The following is a 16,820-nucleotide window of genomic DNA, read 5'->3' as shown; positions in this document are numbered from 1 at the left end:
GGAAGAAAATGTAGCCAATGCAAAATTTGAAGTAAATTAGAACACTGATTACTTAAATAATCAGTGTACATGCTAAATCAAGAATTTATTTTTATTGATTCACTCACAAATTCCTTGATGGGTTAATGTTAGTTGAGCTCTGTACTTCAGTACTTTACATAGCAAGGGGTTGTGCTTTGTTCTGGTGATGACCAGAGCTGTCTCTGATTAGGGTAAGTGGGGATTAGGTTGTTTCAATCTGTCTGCCTCCAGCAACATCAAGATCTTTAAGTATACCAGGCTCAAAGAATCATTTGAGGTTTCCAAGTGCAAAGAGAAGTTTTAAAAATCCTTAGTGTAAATGTCTGTGAAAGGCTGAGAAAATTAAAAACTATGGATATGTATTTATTCTGAGTTGCATTCTTCTCCAGGAATCATCAGCCTCTTCCTCCCAATCCTTTACTTTTCAGACTAGCATTCAACTAAAGATAGTTTTCAAATGAAGGAGTACTATACATAGCTTTCAAACATAATTTTTCATATGCTGTGGAAGCATGAAACTAAAATAAGGAAATTAAGGGTACTCCATCTTTTGTTTGTCCTTGAAAGGCAAGTGTCTTATACAGGTAACGTCAAACATGACGATTTTATAATTATGGATCTGATTCAACTGCGTGTTGAAGTCAGACGAAATAATAATGGGTACTACAGCAGGCTGATTGAAGGTACAGAAAATATTTTGAATGTTTGAGTGTTGTAATTTATTGTGCTTATTTACATTTCATTCAAACCCCCAGGTGGCTTGATGGGTGGGGACCTCACAACCGGTGCAGGCACCAGTGCAGGTAAAGAGAGAAAAATTCTACTTATTTTTTCAAGTGAATAAAGGAGTTACTTCAAAAGCTGAGTTCAAAAATAGCTCCATTTTGGAGAGGGGATAGTAAAAATCCATTTACATTTTTTTAATTCCCTTAGCTGGGTTGTGGAGCATTCATTGGCATTTGTGCTTCTCTTATTAGTAGAAAGAGGTTTGTTCTCCACCAGCATCTAAAATCTTGCACCTCAACAAATTTCACAGAAACAAATGTCTGATTTCCTTCACATTAACCTTTCCATAAAAACTTTTGGTTACATTGCTTTGCCTTGTTCCAGAAAAACTCCTGGTAGGGTCAATGTGAGAAGCTTTGAACCTTTTTGCATTCTGGGAAGGTTTGCCATTGACTTGAGTAGAATTAGGGCTTCATTTTATTAGTTTAAGCTTGAATAAAGATTTCACTAGTGAGCTGCTCATTGTATTTCAATGTACTGTGTGTAATCTGTACTTCCAAACCCTGCTCTAAGACTATTTCTAGTCAGCAAAATCTGTTAGCATTTTCTTAAATAATTAGTAATTAACTTAAGCTTTGTCATATATATTTGCTTACTGCTTTGATACACAACAGGTAAAGGATTTTCAAAATACCCAGGCAGAGAAAAAGATATGCCATTTAGTCCTGCTCCCTTAGAACTACGAAGAAGTGTACTTGCTGAGGTCTGTATTATCAAAGCAATCTTGTCAGAGTAGTCCCCTTTGCTCAGTAAACTCAGGGATTTGTTAGCAATATCAGCAATGTTGCATTATGACAAATAGAGATTACAAAAGACAATGGCAAAATTGCTTTTGAAGTTTGAGAAGTAAACATGTATATTCACATAAAATAATGTGTAAAGCATGATGTTTTTCTTGGGTAACTGCTCTCAGGCAGAATTGTACAGAAAAATAGTTGGAAGATCCATTTTGTGCACTATAAATCAAGGCTGATATATATGGCAATTCCAATACTGTCTGTTAAAATCACTTATAAAGAAATTTTGGATATAATGGTTTAGGGTTTTTCTTCCTTGTCTTTTCTCAGCCTGAATTAGGGACCTCCACTCCCCTTTTATTTTCACACATAGATGAGTCACAGATATTTGTGCGATGCATTCACAGTACAATTGGAGCTGCACAGCACTGTACCAGAAAGGCACTTTAAACACATACTAAAGATTTAGGGAGTTGTTTTGTATTAATTTTGGAGTTGGGAAGGCAGACCATGGAAACTTCACTATCAGTCTCCTTTGTTCCCAAAGAAAAAAAAAAAAAGGGTGACACAAAATTATAGGTTTTTTTATTGTCTCCTGTTAACCTCTGACACAGCACTAAAGAAATATTCATTCTGCAGTATTTGCATTTCATCTTACTTGTGAGCTTGAGCAGAACTTCAGGAACAGGGGCAGAGGGACTGACATAGGAATTGATCGCCCTATTAAGGGGCTCCCTCTCCTGGCTCATATAGAAATATCATCACCTTGTTACTGATCTCCCATTCCTTTAAATAGATGCTGAAAAGCAATTAGTAAAGATGGCAGTGTTTCATTTTAAAACAGGGCCACACTAAAATAAAATTTCATCTGCATGTGCATTTCTGTTAATAATCCTTGCTCTTAATAAAGTCTGTGTATCACTACACCAGCTGAAGATTTATTTTCTTTTTAAATATGGAGTTTTTTTGGAAATATATTAAAAGCATACTTAAGCATAAGAAGCAATGGTTTGATTATTCTTATTCAAAAATTAAGGAATTGTATTAAGCTTTCAAACAATGCAATTTTGGAGTAAGCAATTTATTTGAACAGCATATATATGAGGAACACTGCTGAGAATACATCATAAATATTTAATTAAAGGAACAGTCTTTATTCTTTATTGGAAAATAAAAGCTTTAAATGTCATTAAAGAAATGTTTTGTAAATCTCCTTAAAGCAGAAAAATAGGAAGAATTAGATGAAGGGCTGAAGGAAGATGGAAAGGTCACTATAAGGTTGAATCCTTTTAGTTGTATCATTCCGCAATGGCGCTATTTTGAACAGGCATCTTTCTTTAAGGTAAAGAAGAAAAAATATCAAAAGTTCTCTTTGTTCATAATTTTACACAAGAAACAAAAACCTGTGTGTTTTCTTCTTTCTGGCATCTGAGAAGCTGGTAGCATGATCATGTTTGGGTTCATATTTCTGGCCAAATTAGAACCTTCTGAATTTGCATTTTTTCCACAATGTGAAAAAATAGCATATATTCAAAATAATATACTCCAAGAGAAAGAGTCTAAACAATTTCATTTTTGTCATTATAAAATGAAACTACTTTTTGTTATTACCACCAGACCTCAGTTTCTGCAGTACTTCAATAAATTGCATCAAAATAAATTGCATTGTCACTGCAATATGAGAAATGGAAAATGATTATTTAAGACAGTGTTTAAAGAAGTATGTTTTTTCATTGCTTTGGATTATTTCAAGTAGTAACCATGGAATGATCCACAATTTACCTTGGGAGTTAACCCAAGACATAAACAGAACTTAGAAAGTTGACTACTTCTTCATTACAGAACGAATTACCATATATGGTATTTTTAAGGTTAACCAAGGTTGTCTTAGATTCATAAGAGTAAATTTGTTCTCAGCCAAACACTGAGTGAGTAGTTTCTAACATGTGATAGTAGCAACGGCCAACAAAATTGGAGTGATCTTCACATTTCATATCATTGTTAAATTATAAATACAGCAATGTTTTTGACACTGTTTCCTCAAAAGAGAGGCTTTTGATTGAAAGACAGAACAAGAACTTTTTGGACCCCAATAGGCATACTATAAATCCATTTTAGTTTACTGCATAACTAATATGAAGGCTAAGTGATATATTTACCTGTTTACATAATAGACTACTTAAGATCTTTTAATTTTAATAGACTGTAGTCTTTAACAAAACTCTTAAAGGCAACTTGAACACAAATAAGTATCTGTGAGGTTTTAGTACTGTCAATTATCTCAACTCAGTTTTTATTCAGTGGCTTATTGTTTATGTTGAAAGTTTGATAGAAAACTAAATTTTTTTAATAGTTTTAAAGTTTTAAAAATAGAACAGTCTTTGCATCTGTCCTTTGAACTTTTGATTTTCAAAGTGAGTTCTACTTTTAGACTGGGTTCTATTTTTCCCTTTGTATGCCTTTCAGAGAAAGATATTTTGTATTTTGTAATAAAGTTCTCTTTTGAATGGAGTGAGCCAATTTATATAAACAGCATTTCTATAGACTTAAAAAAACTGTAAATAATAAAATCAAAGGAAAATTTCCATCTCAAGTTTTAAATCCATGACGGGTATCATAAAATATATACCTACTTCAACACTTTACTTCTGTAATATGTTTGTTTCCCTATTCAATTTCTGCACTGCCCCCATCTTGACATTAATATTAAACTAAAGGAGAAAGTTATTCAAAAGTTATTGGGGCTCTACAAACCCTGTCAGAGGAACTCAGCACTTGCTGTCTTTCAATCTAGCATCTTCAAACTACCTTTAAACCTGTATTAAAAAGCACTAGAAACTGAATAGATCAGCATTGCATTGTGGAAAATTTATCCCATGTTTTTTAATAACCAAATCCTGTATTGAATCAGCAGCATGTCATGAATCAGCAGCAAGTCATTTCCTTCTGGAAATTAGCCACAGACCAACAATTGCCTTCTCATCTTTTGAAGGTTGAGGTCCTGAACTGCCAGCCACTATCATAATTTGCTAGTGCTTTCATTCTCCTTCATTCTCCTTTTCCTTTTCTGGGTGGTGTATTGACAGTGGGTGAATGTATTATATATTCTACTAGTATTTCTAGCTACATGGGAATATGGCTATATTATGGCTATATGGCTATGGTGTAGTAGTAGCAATTTTTAATTTATATTCCCTCAGGGTAGAAGCAATCCAGATGGTATATCCTCAAAGAGTGATGTAGTAAAAAGATGTGCAATCTGCCCAATTAAGCTGACCAGCAGCACCAAAATTAAGCCATGATTTCAAAGACATCTAACTGCATTAAAGACTTTTTGAGCTATAAATATAAATAAACAAACAAATTTTATTTTAAAAATAAATTGAAATGTTATATAAGTATTCTTCACACTACCCTTGGTATAGTCAAGAGAAGGTAATTCTTGGACAACAAGTGTGAAATATGTTAAATAAACAAATGAGCTTGGAGAACTATTTCTCAAACCACAGTTTGTGGGTTACCTATTAGTAAGACAGTAACAGGCTTTGCCACAGAGAGCATAAGTTGTTGTCTGTCGCATATTACTTGAGTGCAATAACCCACAGACTTCTGGCCCAAAGACTGGGCAAAATGTGGTACAGAAGTAAATAGTTCCTGTCCAAGGAATCTCACAGCACAAAAGAAAGGACACACAGTCATTCATAACAGAGTTTGTGATGCAATAGAGCCAAATCCAAACAATAAGAATTCATAAATTGGCATGTTGACTTAAAACCATGAAGTGGGATAAGAAATTAAAAATGTAACTGCTCTGGTTCTCCTTTTCCCCTTGTATTATGCCTTTAAGTGTTCCTCTTCCAAGGTTTTCTCCCCTATAATATATATATGTATGCATAAATGCAAATACATGGTAGGATGGATGGATGGATGGATAGATGGATAGATAGACAGATTAGATAGATAGATAGATGATAGATAGATAGATAGATAGATAGATAGATAGATTAGATGATAGATACTTTTTTTTCTTCATTGTTTTAAGGGCAGTACCTACAGGTAGGAGATTTTGTCAAAGCAGGCAGAACACTAAAACTTGTTTGACAGGTCTGATACATGGTATGAAGGAAATAGTCTACCTACTGAATTTTATGTCTATGTCAACACAGGCCTTTCCAACTCTAATTCCTAGTAACAAATAACACACAAAACTCACATCAATGAAATTTTGAGAATAGGCTTGAAAGGCTAGATGTTGCTGTTCATATAAAAAAATTCTAAAATCTTGCAGTGTCATATACAAAGGTTGGATGTATCTGTCTTCAACTAATTCATGTGACCTCTTACCAAAGAGATCCATGCAAGCCCACTCTCAGTATACTTCAATGAAAATCTGTAAAAAGTTGGCCTTTATTAGGCTTCTACCAGTTGTGTAAGTGTTGACTTGTGGTTGTGTTCAAGGGTCCCAGGACAAGAGAAGAGATGAGAATCTTGACTCTATGTTTCAGAAGGCTGATTTATTATAATATTATATTAAAATGCTATACTAAAACTATACTACAAAGAATAGGGGAAAAGGATCTATCAGAAAGCTAGAAAGGAATAGAATGGAATGAATAACAAAAACCTGTGACTCTCAGAGAGTCTGACACAGTTGGTCATTAAGTAGAAACAATCCAAATGGACAAATCAAAGATGCACCTGTTGGTGAACAACGTCCAGACCACATTCCACAGCCATCAGATAGTTATTGTTTGCATTTTTTTTCTGATGCTTCTCAGCAGGAATAGGAGAAAAATCCTAGCAAAGTATTTTCATAAAATATCATTATGACATCAATTTAATAGTATATTTAGTTATTCTCTGTCTCTAATAACAATGTCTCAATATTTGTATTTATAAAAAGAAAGCTTGAAAGGTTTGAAAAGACCCTAAGTTCACATGTAATGAACAACTGAGTCATATGAACTGGTTCTTTGTAAATGGGATCTTAAAGACAGGCATGATTGACTTCCTTTATTACAAGAAGTTTCAAATGATCCTCAAGACTAATTTGTGTTCTTTAGATAAAATCCCTTTACAACTGAAGTATGGGGGAATTTCATGCTTTCTTTAAATGAGACGGGGATTTCACTGCTTTTTCTGTCTGCATTCTTGCTCATTAAGACACAACATTGTCTTCTGTTGTACACGGCAATACATATTCTTGTTCAAATTCAGAAAATAGAAGAAGGCGTTGCAAATTAGAAAAATGTCTGTATTTTATGCCTGTCCTGAAAGGAGTAGCTGATGCATCTTGGATCTGGATTGGAGCAATGACTTTGCTGTGAGAAAGAAAGCAAGAAATGCTTATAAACCTCCTGAAGCTGTGACTGCAGCCCCACATGGAAGTTCCTGACAGTATTAAGTTAACATGACCCCTACTCTTTAACTTTCAGTGTGATCCACCAATTAAGATATTGAACCCAACCATTCCCTTTGTCTTCCAAATCTCTTACAAGGTCATTTTTCCTGTGCTAACACTTGGAGCAGTCTCCCAATAATAGAAGCCCAAGGAGACAGGGATGGGTTAGGTATCTTTTCAAATAAGGCATCCTATTTCTAATTGGAATTATACCAGTTATTGAAATATTTTTCATTGAAAAGCAGTTTCCTCAAAATGACAATTGACTTCAAACAGCCCAGAAAGGAAATCATTCATAATCAACAAATATTTTGTTAAAAGCAGATGATTGACAAAGGGATCATGGATTAAAACTGAAACAGGGCAGGTTTAGATTAGGTATTCAGAAGGAATTATTGATTGAGTATTTTAAGGCTCTGGCACAGGCTGCCCAGAGAAGCTGTGAGTGCCCCACCCCTGGATGTACTGAAAGCCACTTTGGATAGAGTTTTGAGTAAATTCTAGCAGGGGGTTTGAATCTGAGTATTCCAAAGTTTTTTCCAACCCAAGCCATTCTGTGATTCCTTGTCATGATTTGTCAAAAGAGTCTTTCTGGCAGTCAAAAGAGATAAGTTCTCTCTTCTTCCCAGGAATGTGTTTTTCTCCTATATATCTTCAGAAAGTAATATATTTTTCAGCAATATAGTTTTCTCTCTGACATAAGTCACATTCTGGTGCTGCTTTCTTTTTCCCAATTATCACAATGTTGAAACAACCCATAGTAAAAAAACTAAACAAACAACTTCTCATTTTTTGCATAAACAGGACTAAAATGGAGCATCTTTTCAACTAGTGTACTTATAAGAGTATGGTTAAGTCCTGAAAACATATTTAGGATACATGTTTATCTCAGATCTCAGGGGAGGGCCACATATGAGTTGTTTACAGAGATCAGGGCTATGCCAATAAGTTGGAGATTCAGCAAGATTTTTTGGAAAAGCTGTGATGCAAGCTATGTTTCAGACAACCACCTCATCACTAATAGGAGAGGCACTGACCTCTCCTATTAGACTACATATTAGTGTGGAAGACTAGTGCATTCCTACTGCAGAACGTGGACTTAACTTTTGTAAATGACAAGTGAGAGTGAGGACGGAGAACTATGCAAGGTCAGGGGCATTGCACTGTGCTATCTTCTCATGGAAGTAGATACAACACCAGTGGTAGAGGCAGGAGACCTGTTTTAGCATGGTAAGACACCTTTTTTACCACAGTAAGAGCCATGATTGGACATTACATTATAGGTATACTGGCAATAGTAATTGTAGTGCAAGACTGAAAATACACAAACAGGACCTTAACTTTGATCATCTATTGCTCTGCTTCTTTGCTGAATTTAAAAGTAAAATTTTAAAAAACAAAAAAAGAAAAGAAAAAAAGGAATAATGATGAAGAAGAAAGCACATCCCCCCTTCTCTAAGTGTATAACTTACTACAGACCCTCATTGTCTATGATATACAATCCTATTTCCAAGGATTGCAACGAGGGAGTCCATGTGCTGAAATATCTGCCAGCCACTTGGAAAGACTAATTGCAATGACAATTGTTTTGACGGGTTTCTCAGAGGTGCTTGTGTGGGTAGCCACAGGCTAATTCAAAGAGTCAGATGCCAGCTTTACTTATTTTTTATTTTTTTTAAGGTGTGAACTCCTAAAGTGGGAGAATACTTACTGGAAGCACAAATTTAGAAACATTTAAGTACAGCTCTTATAGCAATAAAATATAACCACAATCTTTGTAATCAGGTTAGCTTGCCATGCACTTGACCCAGCAGTGAAGTGTTTGTATGAAGTACGATGCACAGGTCAGTTTTCTGTTCTCATGGTCTTTCATCCTACACGCAGGACAACTGCAATGCCATCAGAGCCCTTTTCATCTTTTTAAACTTAAAGAGGAAGTTACCATTGACAGTTATAGGACCTCCATGGCAAGAATGGGTGAGTTGAAGAGAGGTGGCTTAGACTTCTGTTGATGTAGAAATCTCTACCATATATTTATATTTCTAAGTGGTTAGTTTTAAAACTAACAGAGTCATTGAGGTAGTTTTCTTCTCATTCTCCTCCCATTCTTCCAAAAGTCTGAGTGTTCTCTGAACTGTCATCCTGTTTCAGCCGTCCTGAAAAAGTAGCTGATTCTTTCACAGGATGTTTGAGAATTCTTCCACACAAAGTCATTAGATTTCTTAATACCACATCTGTATGAGTTGACTCCCCATAATTCAGTTAAGAAGGTCCATTAGTTGAGTGTAGTGGGAATGGGCAGCTATTTAAAAGTGAAGATTTCCTTTTTCTCTGTATGAGGGTAGCAGCAGCTTGGTTTTCTTCTCCTATTTGCAGTTAGCAACAGTTGTCTGCTGTGAAATGTGACAAATGTGACATATGAGTAAGAATTTTTAGTTATCTCTTTTAAAAATTATTTTTAGGTGAACAACAGTACATCTTCCTAGCATTAGTTCTTTGTTGTTGGTATCTTTTTATTTTGGGTAATTAACCATAGCTTGCTTCAGTGTGTATAAAAAAAAAAACCAAAAAAGCAAAACCCCCAACAAAACAAAATAAATTAAGTAAGAGAGAAAAGGAAACTTTTCATTACATTTTAATTATTATTAAGAACAATTACCATTCCTTCAGAAAATAGGAAAATAAACTGATAAAACAGTGAAAAACTGGATGCAAATTTGGCAAAATTTTTATTGATTGTTTCGTACACATAAATATATTTTGAAGTAGAGATAATCTGCAGAATACTTTGCTCTCATGTTTATCTGTATTAATTCTGTACTTAAAATTCTTTTTTAGAGGCTTGGTGATCAGTCAAAATGTCATATGACTATATGACATATGCATGTAGTACAACCAAATAGGAAGTAGAATTCCTCCATGAAATCCAATGTATATATGCATCTTGGAAGAAATATTAAAGCTTTCACAAGTAAAAGCGTACACTTATTGGAAACTTGAAATTAGCAAGTTCCTCCTTTAAGAGGAGGAACTCCTTCAAGAATTTGAAAGTTCATTTTGTGTTAAAATTAATCTCAGGTTCCTAAGGATCTTGTGAATTCTCAACCCATATTGTCAGTAAAAGCACTAGAATAAACAAGTAAGAGATCAAATAAAGGACATACAAATTGTGTATCGTGTACTTCTTGCTCCCACTTCAGTTCTTTAGACCACCATAGAGAATTTTTCATTCAGTATATCTCTATATCTTTGGGATGACAAAAAAGGAAAAAAAAAAAAAGAAAGAAAGAAAAAGAAAAAAAAGGAACAAGGAGGAACGTGACAATTTCAAATGTTCAAGAAATCAAAGTCCTAAAATTTTCCAATTTTTCAAGACATGAATTATTAAAATGATGTTCAAGAATGATGAGAGACAAGAGAAAAAGTTACTCTATTTTCATTTGTGCTACCTTAACATGTGGAAAGTTTCCTGGCTTACTGCTCCATTTAAATTTATTGTCCTACTCTGAGAATATTAAGAATTGCAACCACTTTGCAACCCCTGTAACACCAATGACCAAAACTCCTTTAAAGGTACAGGTGTTGCTAATAGGGGATGAAAGGAGAGAATTAAACTTTGCACTCTATTCTGTCCTGATTAAGCTTGTGCCCTTCTGGTATCCTTAAAATCTTAAAATTTAAGATTAAGATACTTAAGACAGTATTACATGAATTTGTAGCACAGTTAAAAATGTAGTTTTTCATTATTAAATGGATTTTTAAAAATATTTATTCTTGATTGAATAACTATCAGTGCACAAAAATAACTTTCCTGAATTTTTTGAAAAGTGAAATTACAGGGATTAATCATGCAGTCTGTACTCGGACAGAATTCATTCTACAGTCAATGGCATTTGTGCCTAAATGCAAAATGTGAGAGCATGTCCAAGAGGAGTGTTCTGTGCTCAAAAAGTATTTGTCTTACATTCTCCTATTAGTCCAAATACAAAGTCTGGCACTGAATTTCAAGACACATGCTGCTCTACTAGCTTGTCTAGAAACAATCTCTTTTCTGAATAAAATATTTTTACTCTTACAAGTCAGTGTAACAAACAATACAAGGAAAAATATTTTTTTTTTCTGAAAACTTGTTGAATTAAAAATGCTATAAATTTACAAATTCTGCCATATGCCCTTTAAAATTTGTGCATCCACTGTTTCTATTTTCATTGTTTTCATTATGCCTTTATAGAATCCATTTGTAATGTTTAAAAATGTTCTGTTCCATTAAAAGATATGACTTTTTCTCAAATAAAAATGGAAAGCCAACTTGCTCATTTTCTTATGATCTATAATCAGGAAATCCATTCATATGTGGCATATAATTTTTGTGCTTTCAGGTGGATAGCAGAATGAGATGTTCTGCATATGATCACATTTAAATTGATATTTGTCCAGGCAGAGTATAATTTTAAAGTATAGCATGAAGGAAGATTTAATTTGTACATTATAAGTCTTATGCATTTGTTTTGCCTCTGAATGTAAATGAGGCCATTCTCTTTGGTGGATTTATCTGAAAGTGGGACAGCTGCCTTAGAGCAGGCCACAGCTCTCTTGAATTAAAAGAGGACAGTTTAAAGAACTGTTTTCCATGCAGACTCTTCTTATCTTTAAACCACATGCATGCATTCATCACAGATTTCCAAATGATAGTTTTGTGTATTATTGGTATAAGGTCCATAGTCTTATATAGTGAGGATTTAGGATTCATTCCTGAATCCTCACTATACCAGAACAATAAGTTTGGTGACTGGAAAGAGGAACTATTATATGGCTTCAAAATACTAGCAGGCATAATATGCCATGAACAGCAGAAATCTGCTGGGAAAGAAATTATTGAAGTAGTTATTTAAAAGAATTTGATGTTTTTAAAATATAAATGTAATAATTCAAACTATTTTACATTAGTAAAGGTCAGATGAATGTTTCTGAAGAATAAAGCTTTATACAGAAGCACTCTTTCTCCTAAGCACCATTTCTTAATAGTATATATGTAGGAAATGGGAGTTCTTTCTTGTAAGGTGATTTATTCTCTAAAATTCACAACTAGAAACATATAGAGTACAGTGGAATCCATTTTGCTATATATCTTAGGTGCTATATTGTTAGAACTGAAAAAAACTCAGTGCTGCTTCAAACAGTTCCATTGCCACTCTCTGAGCAAATCCTTGTCATGTGACAGATTTCACAGACACTTTTACATCCTACTGGTAAAATACCTCCTGTATGAAGGTATGACACCAGAGAAACCCTAGATTTGCTTCAGTTTTTTCTGTTGATCACTTCACGTCTTGATTCTCAGTATTCAGTTTGTAAAAGATGAACTTTTTTAAAACACACTGTGGTTTGTAGTAGAAAATACTGTCGTATATTCAAAACGCCCCTTCTGATTTCACCACCTATAGTAACATATAGCATTAATTGGAGCATAATAGTTAGCTCATCTATGTTGAGGACAATTGTTCACTTTGAGAAAAAAAGCCTACTGGTACAAAATTAAAACCCTTTGAAAGCACTCTGCTAAATTTGTTTGGAAAGTATAAAATACATTTCAGAACTCATTTTGTTTTCCTAGCTCTATGATATTATTAAGGAAATAAACAACAGGATTAACTATGAAAAATATTTTAGTACAAAATTTCCAAAATCATTTTAATACAGAATATTAGAAATTATCTGAGTGCTCTTAAATTTTCATTATATTGCAAAGGCTTGGAAATCATGATAATAGAAATTGTGAGAAAAAATAAGCCAGACCAGACCAGTTACTGAAAGTACCTGACAAGTACAGCATTCAAGCAGTTTTTGATATTTTTCCTGTGCCATAATACTAGTGTTCACAATTCAGGTTCTTCCAAAGCCGAAGTGGTGTTTGTATATTTAACAGCCTTTCACAAATTTTATTTCCATGGATTTTCTGATTTAATAAATTCAAGTGGCATATGCACTTGAGGATTAAAAACTTGAAAATCTTAGTCAGGCTCAGACACACTTCATTATCCTGACCAGAAGAGCAAACTGCTGTCATGTACTGTCATTTTTATGCCCACCTCATAGACATTATCAAATTTAGTTCCATAATCCATTTATGTTCTTTAGGGCTATAAATACCATTTCACACTGGGGAGGATTGGTGAGTTACTGTGGTCTTCGCTGACTTTGAGAAAACAAAGAAAATTTGGAGTTCCAGACCCAGAGGGCTCCGCAACACTCACTAGTTTATCTTCTTATACAAATTCTAGGCTGTGTGTTGCAGCTTGTGAACAAAAGTTGAGCTCAGAAAATAAACTCTTCCATAGCATTTGTTTCTTTGTTATTTACCCAAGGTAAAGGCTTTCTCTTGCCATATTAATTTTCATGCTATTCCCTCTCTATGACTGAAAGAATACTCTTTTCTAAAAAAGATAATGGAAACATTTGCTTGTCAGAATTGTTCCTGGGGCCTGCATAAGAGAGAAGATATGGTGGTGTTTTCCAGTAAGATTATGACCTTGCTCCCATTGATTTTTAGTGTTTACAGAACCAGATCCAAGAAGTGTAGTGAAAAAGAGCCAAAAGAATTTATGAATCCTTCTGGTCCTCCCCCCACCTTTTGTGGAAATTATAGCCTTGCTATAACTCATCTCTTATTTAAAACAAAAAAAAAAAAAATCATGACCTGCAAAGGGCTGTCAGAAAAGGCACAATCTTCTGTAGATGTCAAGGAAATATGAAATATCTTTGACAGTTTTTATGCCCTTAAATGATCTGACTTTCCTGATTCTTGTAAGGCAAATGTCAGATGTTGACTGCTACAAGGGCACAGTATATTGTGCTATATACCACAGTGCTGTAAACAAAATTGTATTGTCTGGTTAATTTCAGGACATCACGGAGATGTCAGCAGCCATGAGAGAAAGCATTTGAAAAACAGTTATTCCAAATATAGCACATGTTGTATTTTACTATAAAGATATATGACACAGATATCTACCATGAGTTTTTAATTTCACAATTTTAGAAGGGCTTAAAAGATGCAGTGGATATCATCAAACTTCTCTCTCTTTTTTTTTCCCTCTTTTTTTCACCTTAACAGGAAATGGATATGGAAACCCCCGCAACTCACCAGGTCTGCTGGTCTCACCTGGCAACTTGAACAAGAATATGCAAGCAAAATCTCCACCTCCAATGAATTTGGGAATGAACAACCGTAAACCAGACCTCCGTGTGCTTATTCCACCTGGCAGCAAGAGTACCATGCCATCAGTGGTAATGCATTTTCAAAGCTCTTCTTTTTATCTGCTTCAGATAAGAGTTATTTAGGAATTTCAGGGCTCACTCAGGAAACTAAATTCTTGATTGTTTGCTTTTTCCAGCTAGGGCTTGACATCAAGCTGAGGATGTAGGCTGAGCCTCTTTGATTGTTTTGGGGGTTGTTTTTTTGAAGTCTTATTTACTTCCTACCTTTTGTCTGTTGAGTTGCAAAATAGGAACTATGTCCTAACTGTGCACAGCCTAACCTTCTGCAGTCTGTCTCCCAGTAGCTGGAAGACTCTTTCCTGACGCTATTATAAAGGCTAAATGTAACCCTGAGCATTTCTAGCTTATTATGTTTTTCTTAAATATTTAGTCACACAGACTCCAGGCAGATGGCATATTAACAGTAGTAAATTAATTTGAGCCCTATCGCTGTGAGCTCCAAATTTTGTAATGATAAGAGATACTGATAAGAGAATTTTGTAATGATAACAGACAGAACAAGAGAAAAAGGAATATGAAATGTCTGTATCTCCTGCCAGGACTAGTGAAATTTAGGCAATATACTATGCTAGAAGGCTGAATTGGGAAGGTATTGTGTCCATGTCTTGCACTTTCTTTTCAAAAGTTCATCAGTGTTTCCAAGTAAGGCTGTTTTGAATTATTTAACATTAAAAGTGAACTTAATTTAAAAAAATAGTAATTTAAGTGATTCAGTTTTCTATTTTATAACAAACATTATTAAAACAACTTCCAAGTTGGTTTCTTCAGCTTGATGTAAAATAAATCGTCAAACTAAAACTGCTCATAAATGTGATGCTACCTCCTAAGTCAAAAAGTGACAAATACGGCAATACTCAAGTTGATCAAGGCAGTGACAAGCTGTCTGCATCAAGTTATTTATTCCAAGCCCCTTAAAATTATATTACATAAAATTTATTCCAAGCCCCTTAAAAATTATAATTTTATTATACTTTGTGATTAGTCAGGTACAGCATGACAATCTGCAAACAATGGGACTGTAGAAGACAAATTAATTGTTTGTTGGAGAAAGTCTTGTGCTGAAAACTGGATGGGTCGTTCTTATGGTTGAGTCAAAGAGTCCATTAAAATGAGGACAAATAAGACATCTATGAGGTGTATTTTTTCCAAGACTAAACATCAGAAGATGTTTAATTTGCTGCCCCTATGATATGAAAATATTCCCTAAGCTAAAACCTGCATCCTGGTAAATATTTATATTTACTAATTTTTAACACTCCTTTCCTATGCAATCAGTCTGAGGATGTTGATCTGCTTCTGGTAAGTGGTAATGATGTTCATCTTAATAACAAATTTTAAAAAACACAGGTATTCCTATAATGTAGGTCAAATGTTGGTTGAAATAAAATGGAAAATAACTATGTTGTGAACAAAAAGGTCATGGCAATCTTTTAAATATAGTGATAGAAGGCCAGATGCACTTATTGCACATATTCAAATTAAGCGTGCTGGAATTAAGCTTTATTTTTGGTGATGCATGGAGAGCATGTAAACTTACATTGTTGAAGGTGGTGCAGCCTTATGACAGCCGCCTTTTTTGGTGGCTCTCCAGCCTTTTTTTCCTGCCACTCACATAATTAGAGTTCTCTAGTGTAATTCTTACAGTGCAACACCTAGTGCCCTGGAGTTAAAAAGAAGAGTGTAACTGCTGTGCACTCTAACAGCCTTAAAGGGTTTTTTCACTGCACAAAAACAAAGTAGTCAGAGCTCCGTCCCCTGGTAAGAGTTCAGTGTTCAGCAGTCTGCGGGTGCACCTCACTTTCAAAACCCACCAGGAGCTGGGTTTGGGGGTTTTTCTTTTGCTTTTTGGGTTTAATTGGTTTTTGTGGTAGGTTGTCTTTTCTATATGAGTGAAAAGGAAAACAATGGGAATAGAGGTGGTATATTTCATTAGTTTTTCACATGATCTGTTCTTCTATCCACATTAAAATCAGTCTTACTAGTTCAGTTACCTAGGAGATACTGATGTAATGGGTTACTATGGTGACAACTGGTCTCTTGAAAGCTTGTAAATTATAGGGTTGGCAGAGTTCATCAAAGCCACATGTTAAATGATTAATTTCTAGAAATTTGTAATAGCCTGTCTTTCTCATGCACAAAACATTCCCAGAAAGCAAATACACTCAGCTGACTTAAAACTGGTCAATAATATGTTTATTTTACTTACCTTAAAAGAATCAAAGGATAAATAACTCCCAGTCTGCTCAGTCATTGGCTACTCCAGTGGTTTCCGTAGCAACTCCTACTCTACCAGGGCAAGGGATGGGAGGATATCCATCAGCCATCTCAACAACATATGGTACTGGTAAGTATGGGTGCAGGATGCAAAGGATGGGGAAGGGAGCAAGGTGCAGATAAGTGTATATCTCAGAATAAATTAATTAGCTAATGTTCTTTGGGAGAAACTGAGAAGAAGAATTCATAGCTGTTATGCCTTTGCACTACATTTGCTTATTCTGTACCTGTCACTAACCTCACACGTATCCGTTTCAAAGTTAGCTGATTTGCTCAAAGTAAAACTGATTTGGTAGCTTTGTTTCATTGGCTTTAATAAAAAA

General features: G+C 34.6%; 1 protein-coding gene across 19 annotated transcripts in view; it reads left to right on the top strand.

Annotated features, from left to right (window-relative positions):
• The window catches only part of MEF2C (myocyte enhancer factor 2C), a 119,910-nt gene that overhangs the window by 90,756 nt on the left and 12,334 nt on the right, over positions 1-16,820 (top strand). For 8 of the 19 annotated variants that reach the window (XM_064405820.1, XM_064405827.1, XM_064405816.1 and 5 more), the window contains 5 exons: positions 777-824; positions 8,830-8,922; positions 14,060-14,232; positions 15,499-15,522; positions 16,438-16,567. In XM_064405820.1, the coding sequence (XP_064261890.1) occupies positions 777-824; positions 8,830-8,922; positions 14,060-14,232; positions 15,499-15,522; positions 16,438-16,567 (468 nt within the window). The remainder of the gene's footprint in view (positions 1-776; positions 825-8,829; positions 8,923-14,059; positions 14,233-15,498; positions 15,523-16,437; positions 16,568-16,820) is intronic. The other 11 variants (XM_064405824.1, XM_064405831.1, XM_064405833.1 and 8 more) reach the window with 3 other exon arrangements.

Source organism: Passer domesticus, chromosome Z, assembly GCF_036417665.1.
Source record: "Passer domesticus isolate bPasDom1 chromosome Z, bPasDom1.hap1, whole genome shotgun sequence".
In the NCBI taxonomy this organism is placed as follows: Eukaryota; Metazoa; Chordata; class Aves; order Passeriformes; family Passeridae; genus Passer; species Passer domesticus.
The sequence above is the reverse complement of the archived record's forward strand: the minus strand, read 5'-3'. Positions and strand labels throughout refer to the sequence as shown.